This window comes from Wolffia australiana, chromosome 18, assembly GCF_029677425.1.
Source record: "Wolffia australiana isolate 7733 chromosome 18, ASM2967742v1".
Taxonomy (NCBI): domain Eukaryota; kingdom Viridiplantae; phylum Streptophyta; class Magnoliopsida; order Alismatales; family Araceae; genus Wolffia; species Wolffia australiana.
The window spans coordinates 10,686,517-10,699,515 of NC_135852.1; the positions used below are offsets into that span (position 1 = coordinate 10,686,517).

General features: G+C 43.7%; 1 protein-coding gene across 1 annotated transcript; it reads right to left on the reverse strand.

Moving 5' to 3' along the window:
- Positions 1–6,779: 6,779 nt before the first annotated feature.
- Positions 6,780–10,228, reverse strand: LOC144714915 (protein SAR DEFICIENT 1-like). The gene is made up of 8 exons (XM_078589720.1): positions 10,073–10,228; positions 9,878–9,953; positions 9,734–9,786; positions 8,816–9,327; positions 8,093–8,253; positions 7,814–8,005; positions 7,588–7,657; positions 6,780–7,244 (listed from the first exon to the last, which is right to left on the reverse strand). Exons 1-8 carry the CDS (start codon positions 10,141–10,143, stop codon positions 7,030–7,032), a joined length of 1,350 nt encoding a protein of 449 aa, XP_078445846.1. The 5' UTR covers positions 10,144–10,228; the 3' UTR covers positions 6,780–7,029.
- Between the last annotated feature and the right edge of the window lie 2,771 nt (positions 10,229–12,999).

A 12,999-nucleotide genomic window follows, 5' to 3' on the forward strand; every position in this document is an offset into this window, starting at 1 on the left:
CACTTTGTAATCTCATGTTTCTTTAAGATCATGGCCCAATAGGCAGTAATCCTTACTCTTGATCTCAATCAGCCGGGCCTGTGATGAAGTGAGAAAAATGTCAATCCCGTATCAGAAGTTTTAAAAGTTAAAAGGCCTAAATCATGTTTGCATCGAGGTATATTCTAACTTTGAAACACCTTATTCCCCCTCGGTGGGGGTCAAGCTTTGCTACTAGGCTTTATCAGGGGCATACAAGATCCACTTTGATCCACTACCATGCCCCATTGGGTCCTTTTGCTACTGGTGTTGCCACACCATACTCGTTTGTGTGTGGTGACACTCATTGATTGGCTCTGGCTTGAGCATTAATGTGCTCTCTACTTGACGAGTAGCTTTGACACCTACTGCACTAGCTGGCTGGCTGCTGGAAGCTGCCCAAATTTATTGTCTTCCTATTTTTTATGATTTTAATTCACACCTATAATATAAAGCATACAATACATAGAACACTAAACTGAAAACCCTATTCTACCTTTTAAATCACAATGTTAAAACGTTGGGTCTGTATATCATGTAAAATTCATAACTAAAGTGTGCAATTAGCACAATACACAAAATAATCTGTCAAACATAATTTTGCATTAAAACGAAAAATAATATGGACATGATGATCCCAAAATAACCTTAAAAGTTGTCTAATTGCATTCATAAAATTGGATGGATAACTATTCTCTCTCTTCTCTTTCTTCTCCCATTCATGCTCTCTTTGCCTCTTTGTCTCCCTCTCACTATGGCTCTTTTAATTAGTCTCTCTCTTCCTCAATATCCAGCTCTTTCTCTCCCATCCTCTCTCTCTTTCGCTCATTTGATGTATTCTTCCTCCTTTCTCTCTCATTTACTATCTTCCGCCTTATCTCTCTTTCACTCATTCACTATCTTCCTTCCGCTCGATCTTGCTTGTTCTCTCCCTCTCTATCTTTGTCTTATTTTATCCCTCCCTTACTCTTTCTCTCTCTCATTTGCCATCCCCCTTCAGCCCCCTTTTTTTCTCTCAATTGCTGTCCTCCTCCCTCCCTCCCTCTTACTTGTTCTCACTTTCCCTCCCTCTTTCTCTCCCTTATTCAATATCTCGTTCCCTCTATGTCGCTCACTCACTCTCTCCCTTCCCCTCTCTCTTCCTCTTGCACTCTCTGACCCTCCTTGCCTTTGTATTTGTCTATCTCTGCATTTTCGTCTCTTTTTCCCGCCTCAATCTCTCTCATTTTTTCTAGCTCTCTCCCATTTTCTAACTCTCTATCTCCTTCTCACTTCTCTCTCTTCTTACCTCTCTCTCTTTCCCTCTCACTCTCTCACTCTACCCACCAATCTCTCTTTCATTGTCCCGATTTCAACCTCTCTGTCTTCCCCCTCACTCTCTCCCACATATCTCTCTTTCACTCCATCTCTTCATCTCTCAATTTATTTCACTCTCTTACGCACACTTTACACCCCGCCCTCATTTTTTCTCGTCCCTTCTCTACCATTATATCTTTTCCCTTCTTTTCTCCATATATCCACCTCTTTCTTGTTGGGTTCCATGACCTTGATCTGGATGAAACAAAAGTGATTCCTATTGAGAATAACTTGGAACATAATAAAAATCACATCAATAAAACAATGAATCAAATAACCAAAGTGGTGTTGGGTTATCATATATGCATAATCCTTCATTTGCGCGAGACTCTTGAATGACTTAGGGTATGGTTGATGATCGTCAGGCCCTAACCATCATTTTATTGGTACTGATGCATTACGGGCATCATTACAGAATGCCTTCTTCAATATCATCATTACCGTTTCCTCGGATTTAGCTGCATCATCTTTGATGAGTTAATCTCCTTCTATATCGAAGGCGGATGATCTTGTCTTAATCACTCAAGCACCTCTTTGGGCTTCTTCCTACATGTGAGCTATGACTTGTTTGTTGACCAGATTCAACAAGCCGTAAGTCGTAGTCAAAATGTAGTTATCCATTCACGATCATTGTATTATGATCTCAATACAATTCACAACATCATTGCACGCATTGATGGACTTGAATTATAAACATCACACTAGAATAATAATAAAAAACTAAAATTATTAAATAAAACATTGTGGTATGATTTGGCTTGATGGAAACATAATATCCATCACTAGGCACGGATCACATCTGCGATTTCTTGAATCCTTGAGTAAGACGTGTCATGCTGCTCAAGTGTGCAACCTCTAGTTGTATCCATATGGTCCATATCACATCAAATATCATCATTTACCTTGATGAGCTCTATTGACGCTGTGTCGTCATTGTTATGATGTCCCAATTAGATCAAGAATGGAAAAGAACTAAGGGGAGAATGGGGAAGAAGGGGTAAAGACCAGAACAATTCTGGCCATACTGAATTTCATGCAAGGCCTTCCCTTCTTTCTACTGAATGGGTTTCATTAAAAACCAATAAACTTTAAGTATATCTTGATACTCCAAAATACCATTTGTGTGAGATCCTCTAGGCCTAGGAATTAGTATAATAAATTACTCAAATAGCCCAATAACCTTTGTTGACCTTCCAAATTACTTAACTTTATCAGCATGTAGATTAATTAATGTTAGATAAATTTAACGCAATCGATAGGTTGAGCCTCTAGCCGGTGGGGTGTCAAGTTTCACCTTATTCTTATGAAGATATACAGGTGTGTGTATCAACTCACTCATTGAACCTATCTAGAATCGATTACTATGTACATGTAGTCCCTCACCCACTTGCCACCCATAGGATGACTTGGGGTATTGTCAACTCTAAAACCCCAAATGGTCATCCGAGCAAATATTGATGCATTTGGAAATCATCAGAGTACTCTTTATGATATTTCAGTACCTTGGCTAAGGACATAATGACATCATGTTCCTTGCATTGTCTCCTCTTATACAAAGGGCAAATGATCCTATCGTGATCACTTAATAGTCTTCATAAACTCTTTAATGCACTCAAACTAAGAGTATTTAGAATTCTATGATTAGGAACTCATGTATCATAATCAAAGTACAATTCCTCCCTAACAAGACATATTTTGTGTCTCAGGTCAAAGAACCTCTTAGACTAGTGTGACATGAATTGACCGTATTGATAGTTTAGTATAATACTATTCAGGGATTCGAAGGAATCAATTCACTGAACTCTTGTAGTGAAAAGTACCTAGGATCTATCCTTAGTTTCTCCACACTAATGGATAAGGAACTACCCATACTCATCATATGAGTGAGACTAGATAATGTTATTCTATATGGATACTTTTATGTCCTTATCGAGTATCCTTCAAATAGGAATCTTTTGAAAACATGTTAAATGACAAGTGGCCTTCGTATTACGATCTCATCATGGTTCACTAAGTCTGAATATGTATTCATGGACTTCATTATAAGTGTTACATGTGTACTGTCATGAGTATATAGTATTAATGAAGTGGGAACAAGATATGGAATGTGTGATTTTGATCATTTTTTTCACACACCCATTTATCACGCTCTCTTTCACTCAAACTATATGAACTGGGAACAAGATATAGTATTAATGAACAGGGTGGGCCGGGGTGATGATATCGAACGTCGACAGTGTCGTCGTCCGACGGTGCTAAACCCTAATGGGTTGATGTAGCTACGATGCGTTGAATGCCCTACGTGTCGTACGTGTAGGCTCCCACTCGAGGGAGGCACTGAGCTCCAAGATTGGATGGGTTGTGGGGGTGGAGCGACGAAGGCATCTACGGCCGAACGGAATCTATCCGTAGGGCTCGCACGTAATGGACGTACTCGTCCGTACCGGTAAGACACTCAGTTGACCATAGTTCTCTCAATTCGCCCTCTCTCACCTACATAGACCGAGCGCGGTGGAGTCAAGATGAGATATACTGCAAACGGTAAATAAACGAGCGACATGAGAGGATGGTGTACCTCGTTGGCGGTGGCTCATAGTGCAGTGTCGTCGACGGTCAGTGGCGATTCGGAGCGGGTGGGGTGGAGTGTCGCCAGAGAGATCACGGCGGCTCGACATGCGAAGTAGCGCTGGAGCTATTCGTAAAGATCGGTGAAAGATTTGTTGAGGACGTCCTGCGCTCGGGGCGACGACCTCTTCGGGTCGGAGAGGAATGGCGCTCCAAGGCGTCGTCCGTCGAGGCGTCGTGGGTCGGCGACGATCGGCAAGGGTGCAGGGCACAGTGGAGGTGTCCAGTGGCGGCGCCCAGTGAGGTGGCGGCGTAGGGGGCAATGGTGATGCCCTGGCGGCGGCTCGAGGCCGCAGACAAAGGGGTCGGCGACTTGGGGTCCGGCGCCTGCTGGTCGCGTCGGTGCCCACTGGTCACGATGGCACCTGCTGGTCGCGACGGCGCTTGCTAGTCAAGGTGGTGCTCGTTGGTCGTGGCAGCGCCCGCTGCTGGCAGTGGTGCCCACTGCTGGCGGAGGCACCCGCTGCCTGCTTCTGGCAGCGCCCGCTTCTGGCGGCGTAGGCGCCTGCTTCTGGCGGCATAGGCGCCCACTTTTGGCGGCGCCCGCTTCAGGCGGCGGCATTGCCTGCTTCTGGCGGCGCCCGCTCCTAGCGGCGTAGGCACCTGCTTTTGGCGGTGCCCGCTGGTCTTGGCAGCCCGGTGGCCGCCGCCTAGGGTTTCGACGGCAACTCTGCCGAACGGAGCCCTAGAACTGGCACACGGGCGGGTCAAAACGGGCGCAAACCCAATCCCGTTCCGTTCGGCCCATTCTCTCTCCTCCCTTCTATTTTTTTTTTTCTTCCTTTCTTTCTTTTTTTATTTTCTAAATGGTGAGACCAAGAGACTAACAAACAATTTTTTTCTTCTTCGTGGTCTGAATTTTCTAGGGCGCGCTCTCTTCCCTTATAAAGGGGGAAGAGATGGGCCCTTACATGGGCCAGTAAGAGGGGAGTCCATTAGGGGAGCCCTTATAAATGGGCTCCCCCCATTATAAAGAAAGAAAGAACATAAGGCAATAAAGGGGAAAATGAAGGAAATGGGGAAAATAGAAGGGAGAGAGGGACAAGGGGAAAGGGTCAAAGGAAGGCCCCTCCCCTTGACGGTAAAATGGTGGACGCACGAAACTCATAACGAATGCGACAAAACACGATAATGGAAGAGAGGGAAATGCAAAAACACGTGAGAGAGAGAAAAAAAAAACAGAAATGATAACTCGAGCTGCTTCACCCAATCTTCAACGTCGAGGGCGCGCGGCGCAGATGATGTCATTGACGAATTTTGATGGTGTGCGCCATCAACTATCTACCTCGCCTTGTCTTGTTAGAACCCATGTTTCTGATGCTCTTACATTCCATGATTGTATATATGTTTATATACAGCTTGAGAAATATAATTAAATTGAAAGGGAGAGCAAGTTTTGTGGAATCTGTTGAAAGGAGATGTTTGGGTTTAATGTTAAGATTTAGTTTAGTCATTGTATTGGTTCCATGAGAAAATTGCATGTTTATTTTTTATTCTGATATTTTAAATTTTGTTCAAAACCGTGGCATTGATTTTTTAACTTTGACTTTGACGATGACTAGTTTACATAACTGGACCAAGACTGGACCTGACCGGTCATTGGCCGGACCTAGATTGGACCAAACTGCAGGTCTAGGTTTAGGTTTTTGCTAAAACCGGACCGAGACCAGACTCCAACCTTCCCTATTAATAATGCCATATTGTAAAAGCTACCTTCTATGTTCCAATCATAGCAGTTAAAATTATATTTCTATATTTAATAATGTACCGTATCTATCTTTTATCCTGGCCCTCTATTTTATAAGGAAAATACTAGGAGGAAGCACGAACTTCCCGTTTTGTAAAGAAAGTAGTACAACCTTTTGCTTTTGTAAAAAAAATAGCATAAGCGAATTAGAGGGTGCCGCGTGGCACATTTTTTGTTTTTTCCACCGCCGGTCAAACGGTGACGTGGATGCCACCGTGGCGCCCAGGTGGACTCCACGGTGGAATCCACGTCATCGGGTGGGCGCCGACGACGCGGGCTGGCCCGCCCACGCCGCGCCGCCTCCGCCTCCCCGCCCGACTCCCGCCGCCGCCCTCCGGCCGCCGACGCCGCGTTGCCGCCGCGCCGATATCGCCGCTGCGCGCCGACGCCGCTGTTGTTGCCGCGACGCCGCCGCTCTGGCGCCGCCGCCGCCGCTCGTTGCTGCCGACGCCGCTTCTTCCGCCACGGTCGACACCGGACGGAGAGGGGCGGCGTCGACAGCGCACGGAGCGGGGGGCGTCGGCTGCGCCGGAAGAGGGGCGGCGTCGGGGGCGAAGGCAGAGGGGCGACGTCGGCGGCGGCCGGAAACGCGCGGCGTTGGCGGCTGGAGGGGGGCGGCGGCGGGGGACGGAGTCGGGCGGCGGAGGACGGAGACGGGCGGCGGCATGGGCGGACGGAGCCCGCCGTCGTCGGCGCCCACCCGATGACGTGGATTCCACCGTGGAGTCCACCTGGGCGCCACGGTGGCATCCACGTCACCGTTTGACCGGCGGTGGAAAAAACAAAAAATGTGCCACGTGGCGCCCTTTGATTCGCTTATGCTATTTTTTTTACAAAAGCAAAAGGTTGTGCTACTATCTTTACAAAACGGGAAGTTCGTGCTTCCTCGTAGTATTTTCCCTATTTTATATCCTATCTAGCTGTAATCCAATATTGAATCCTATCCACTAATCTCATAGCGGATTATAGGGTATGTGTCCTCCTCTTACTAGCCCACTGTTATTTTACATCATATTAGCTGGAGAGGGTCATGGAGAGATGAACACATTTACAAATAGAAAATGAATACACAGAAGCGAACATTTCGTTCCAAAAGCCAACAAAAGAAGAAGACTACCCTACGCCGACATTTACACTTCTGTCACATTCAGCAACATTACCACGCGCCTGGACGTCCTCTGTTCTGCTGTTTGTCCTCGGCTATTACCCGGGAAACCTCAGCATTTGTCCGTCTCCTAGCGGCGGCGGCATTCATACTGTACAGGTTATGTGTTCGCCAGAGATCAGAAGCCATTGAAGAAGACTTGACTGTTGTTGTCAGGTTGGAGGAGCCTGGTCCAGGTTGTATCGACCTCTAGCTCAACCTTGCCGTTGAACGTATCGTTGGCGAATTCGGCATCTTGGTTGAGGACAGTCAATAGAGTTTCCTGGGCAGCTGGGAAGAAGGAGATGGAAGGCAAGGCCGACTCGCCGAATCCGATGGGCTGCCCAAATGTACCTGTAAAGACGACGTCATTGCTAATCGTCGCAATAGAATTCCTTCATTTGTTTATAACGCGAGTCAAATTGGATTTTGGCGTAGCTAGATTTGAAACAACACTATTTGTCTCTTCTATGCTGCTTATTGTCAGCTTCTCTCGAGTTTTAGTGAGGGAAGGGGCTCTATAAACTCCTTTTTTCATTCGTCAAACGGCCCTATCATATCACAATCCAAGAATAGTTGTGACCATCTCTCTCTCTCTCTCTCTCTCTCTCTCTCTCTCTCTCTCTCTCTCTCTCCGTCTTTCTCTCTCTTTATATTTTATACGCACTTGATTAGGTTGTTTGGAACTTGGGTTTACCTTGGTGAGGACGAGTCTCCTGTCCACGGATCTCGAGGCTGTCCCTCTCAATCAGGTGCGTCTCTAAAGGCTGCATTATAGAGGAAAACTTATCAAATTTTGAACACAAACAATCAATCCCAACATCGTCGACTCCCTGATCGATTATATCTCAATCACATATTCCGTGATCAATCAGAATGAAGAGATCTTGGTCTTATAAAAGCAGCTAATGTTGAGATCTTACCGTGGTGGGGCTGCAAAGAGTGTAAAAGGACGGCTGGGTTTGGGCGTTGACGAGAAGTTCTTGGACGCCATTAAGCTTGAGCGGCGGTGGAAAGCGGCGGTCAACTGGCAGAGGTTGAGCTTGAAGATCGCAGGTCCTCGCGTGGGCCACTGCCACTTCCCAAGTCCTATCAGACATGTTTGGGCCCAGAATCTGACAATTGGAATGTTGAATTATCTTCTGGAACAGGCGGCGATCTTGTTCTAAGATCAGAGAACGAAGGAGAAGAGAGGGTCTTACAGATCGAAGCCTGTTCGGGGCGTGAAGGGCGTATTCCAGGAAGTCGTAGACGGTGTTTATGCGCTCTGCGTGCAGCCGCTTGTGGTAGGCCCCGTCCTTGCCGATCTTCTCCAGCCGCCAGACTTCGTCCGTTGGGGCAGGCGGGTGGTGCTTCTTGTAGGCTATCGTCGGATACAAAAACGGTGATTTTCGGTCAGCTCTACAACCAGAGAAGAAGCTCATGAAAGGGGGAAAGATTGATGAACAAAGAATATAGAAAGTTGGGTATTCAGATATGTATGTTGATAGATAGTTAGATGCATAAATTCATAGATAGGTAGATGGAAATATTGATTGATATATCAATAGATAGTTGGATAGTAATATATATATATATATATAGAGAGAGAGAGAGAGAGAGAGAGAGAGAGAGAGATAGGTAGATACATAGATAATTAGATTAACAGAAAGATAGAAATAAAGAAAGAAAGAAAGAGAAAGAGAGAGAGAAAAATAGATAGATAGATAGATAGATCTATAGAAGATATATAGGTAGAAAGATAAACATCACATGTCCTTTGAGGTGGGCCTTTACACAATTGGACCTGCCTCAAAGAAAAAAAATAGAGATCGATAGATACTAAGAAGATCGATAGATAGATATTGAGAGGCAGGTAGGCATATATATCTGCATAACGATGATACACATATATATTTGGGTATAGAGATAAGGGGAGAACTTACATTCTCCTCTGTGATCTTTCACCATAAAGGGCTCAGAGATGGCTTCCTGGATCCTAATGCCCCCATGGATTCCTCCAGGAACCTTGACACCAATCCGAAAGTGGCGGCTTCGGATCCAGCTCGAATTATCAGTGATACTGATATCTCCAACAACAGAGCTTCCTCCTCTGAGCGTGTGATGAAGGGCTCCAGTAATTAACGGCCTCTTCCCCGGTCTCTCTTTGACTATGTTCTTGTCGAATTCCTCGCTTGTCCATTCCTCCTTCGTCCCGGGGAAATCTCCGTCCACTACAACTATTTCTAACCTTATCGGGGACGGAAAATCGACTGGAAAGTTTTCTCCTGTGCTGGGGTTTACGAGAACAACGCGAAGAGGGTTTCCGTCCCCGTCTTCTATCTTGGATGCGGTGAAGATGGGGAGGGAGAGCGGCTTCTCGAAGGCGAGAATCATGGCACGAGAAGAGCTGCAAGGTTTTGCGTCCAGCACTGGAGCTTGCGCCTGTGCCGCAATTCTGAAGATTCGGAAAGTGGATTGTGAGCCCGAGTGGTCTCTTCTCACCCGTGATAGAGAAGCTGGAGAGAGAGAGAACGAGAGAGAGAGAGAGAGAGAGAGAGAGAGAGAGAGAGGGAGAGAGAGAGTACGAGAGAGAGAGAGAAGAGACAAACAGACAGTGAAAGAGAGACAAAGATAGTAAAAGAGGAGGAGAGTTAGAGTAAAAGAGAGAGAGAGAGAGTGAGTGAAAGAGAGAAAGAGTAATACAGAGGGATAGGGAGAGAGTGAGTAACAAAGAGACAGTAAAAGAGAGGGAGAGTGAAAGGAACAGTGAGAGTAAGAGAGAAGAGGAGAAAGAGTGAGAGAGAAAATGAGAGAGAGAGAGAGAGAGAGCAAGAGAGGCATGGGTTTCCTCTTTCAGTCACCTTTGGGAGGGCTTCGGTCTATGAAATAACCCACGGTTCACTTCTTCATGAACCTATCGTGTACAAGAATGGGGAGGCATCCCCGGTTCATTCATCTAGCAAAGTTTAAGAACTAATCTGAGGCTTTCTGCAGTCAAGTTTTACCACTTTGCGCAGAATTGGCTCCAGGACAGAGGCGAACTGCTTGATGTCGATTCGCTCCAAAATCCCGTTTTCGGCACTGCCAAATTGGCCAGAACCTATTAGATTCGCAAATCGATAGGAGGTTCTCCACCTTCCCCACAAGAAAGTGAAATTTTTACGTAGGAAAGGATAACTAAAAATACTCGAGTCACCGACTTGGAGTAGAATTGAAGGCCTCTAAGATAGTCCCCCTCTTCTGTATCGCTCCGCAGCCTCTTCGCCGGCATTTCTGCTTATCCGAGTTCACTACAAGGGACAGATAGAGAGAGAAAGAGATAGGGAAGTGCTGTGTTGGATGTAGGAAGACAGCTGGCGATGGGTAATATAGGAGAGATGAAGCTTCAAGGAAGGTGTACGGAAGCATCTCGGAAGTTTTCCATTGTAATGATAATATCAACACGGGATGCCTTGAGTAGATAACGTCTCAAGTATCTACTTGCGCCTAAAACTGCCCCTCTTTTCTCTCTCTACCCTTGTTAATATCATATTATCAATTATTTTGTCAAAACAGATTGTTTCTCTCTTCCCATGCGACTTGAAGCTTGCGCTTTGTCCTGAGTTCTACGGACCGCTAGTTTCCTAATCATGTTGTGAAAGTCATACGGCTCGTACATAGTCCTGCCGCGTACGATCACTCTCTTTCTCTCTCTGCGTCCAAATCTTGCAAACGCGGGGATGTCATGATAATACGCGTCGAACAGTCGTTTCGCTCTCATTCAAACGCGAGGCGGGTCCAGATAACGACTATAGTGCAATATTCTGCAGCGGTTGGACAAGCAACTACACGAGAGAGCTGTTTCTAAATTTCTAGTGGACAAATCGGTGGTCCTGATTAATGTATGGCCGAGAGTTTCTTCATAACAACGCGTAAGGGAGGAATCGGAGGCCCATTCGACGCGGTATTTATGACGTGTCTCTCTCTCTTTCTTTGTCTCTTCATCGTTTTCTATAGTCCTCTGCGTCAGATATGGAAGTTGATTTAATTCTTCTCGTTGCATTTCCTGAAAAATCAATCAGATTACGATCAATTACCCTTTCTGTATCCTTCGGACTTTGTATGTCCTTGTTATCTCTTTCTCTCCTCTTTTCTGGCTCTGTCCACATCTTTCTATCCTACGCTCCCTTTCACTCAAGCCTCTATCATAGATGATGTAACTACGCGTTTGGTTAAGTTCCACGCTCGCATTCTTCTCCCTTTATAAAATCACAGGTTGGGAGAAAATGATTTGACAGGTCTGATATAGGTTTAATACCCTAGTCGACTGAGACACTCGCCGCGTTTTTTGGGACCTACCTTCACAAGCGCATCGCATTTATTAATGTTCAGGGGTTCATATACTTAAACTTTATCCAGAAATTATGTTGTCATCTACTAATCTGAAATTCGGATCACAATTTTGAGCATTTGCATTATTTCTTGTAACAAGACATTCTCTCTTGTACCAGGTCACTAAAACTACGTTTACATTTTGCATGATTTTTCCAATGTTCCTCGACGCCTATTGTGTCTCATGGGACAATAGTTGCGACAGCATCACCAGGAATATCTGTTTTGGCCTCCAAAACTATGTTTTTACTCTTTTCTTGTTTCAGAATTTAATCGTTTGGGGTTTGTTTTCATCTGTTTTTATTTCTCAGTTCACCTCTTTACTGTACTGCGCAGGACTAATAGTTGGACTACATTCCCTCTTTATGGAGATGATCCAAATACTCTAGTATTCTTGTTTTGTGTTTATATTTCAGTATGTTCAACTTATTGCAATCTATGGATCCGTAGACAGTAACCTAGTGATGGTAAATTAAGATTGAACACCAGTGGATTTGGTGCAAAAGACTTTAGTTAGTGTTTTGATGAACTTAAAACTGAGAAATTTCACATTTTAAATTGAAAGTTCACTTAACTTGTCAACTGAATACGTTGACTTGGAGGAAACTCAAAATTGAAACCTTATCAAGAAGTGAGAATCGATATTAGGAGATGAAATTATCTTTATAAGATTAAGATGAATGATATATTATAAATTTTTAACTGGAAATAATGCCTTGTTTTAACAAGAAAACTCATAAGTGTTCTTTAAAATATTATTTAGCAGGTACCACATTTTGGTTAATTTGTTAGTGTATTTATCTTATTCATAGATGGATTTTATGGACCATATATTTCATAGGTAGATAGAGAGATATTAAGGCTATATACAGATGAGGATTTTCATGAACGGATTACATAAGTATGACATTCATTATCTGATGTGAAATATATACATTTTATGAATCAAATATCAGCTTCATTTTAGATTTGTATTTAAATCCATGCACTGAAATTTGTGAACTCTATTTGACATAGAAAAATATGGATACTTTAAAATGGTGAAACTATGTCGTCCAAAGAGATATTTGACTGATTGACCCATTTTATAGGCGTTTTCAGAAGGACAAGCAGAAAAAAGGAAATGGATATGAACTCATTAATCACATAATCCTCGGGGATTAATAGTCTAATCATTAGAATGATACAAATATGGATATAAAATATTAATCTAATATCAATGTGTTTCTAGTCTAGATAATGATACAAAATTAATGGCATGTGACTTAGAAATTATATGCACACATTGATTCCTGTGAATAACCAATGCATCAAAAGTAGATCTAAACCTCCCATGATTCATCCTAGAAATAGAGTAATTGATTTAAGGTCAAACTTCTCTCTGCTTAAAGCATCAATTAATGTAAAACTACATTTATAATAAAGAAATAGTTCATAGCTTTCCAAAGAACTTAGAACCGTTCTCCAAATCCACACATAGATAGGTCTAAAAAGGAGTGTGTAATATACTAGAAATTAGGGTTCTTTTACGTGATCTACGCCTTTGGAATTATGCAACAATCTTTATAATTTCCTTATGGGCACAAAGAAATTACTGTTCAAATCCAAAAGGTGAAAGTATTGAAAAAGTGAGTTTCAAATTAATTTTTATTTTAAGGCTATATAGTTAGGTTTCAAATACAACTAAATAAAATCAAACTAGTCAAAGTTAATTAAAAATAATTCTAAGAGGATGTAAAAATAATTGCCCTCTTTA

Excerpts from the sequence above, each read along its gene's own strand:
- LOC144714915 (XM_078589720.1), bottom strand. The coding sequence starts at position 10,143 with ATGCCGGCGAAGAGGCTGCGGAGCGATACAGAAGAGGGGGACTATCTT. Across the intron at positions 7,658-7,813 it reads CTCTTTGCAGCCCCACCACG|CCTTTAGAGACGCACCTGAT; the intron begins GTAAGATCTCAA and ends TCTATAATGCAG. Across the intron at positions 7,245-7,587 it reads GGAGACTCGTCCTCACCAAG|GTACATTTGGGCAGCCCATC; the intron begins GTAAACCCAAGT and ends TCGTCTTTACAG.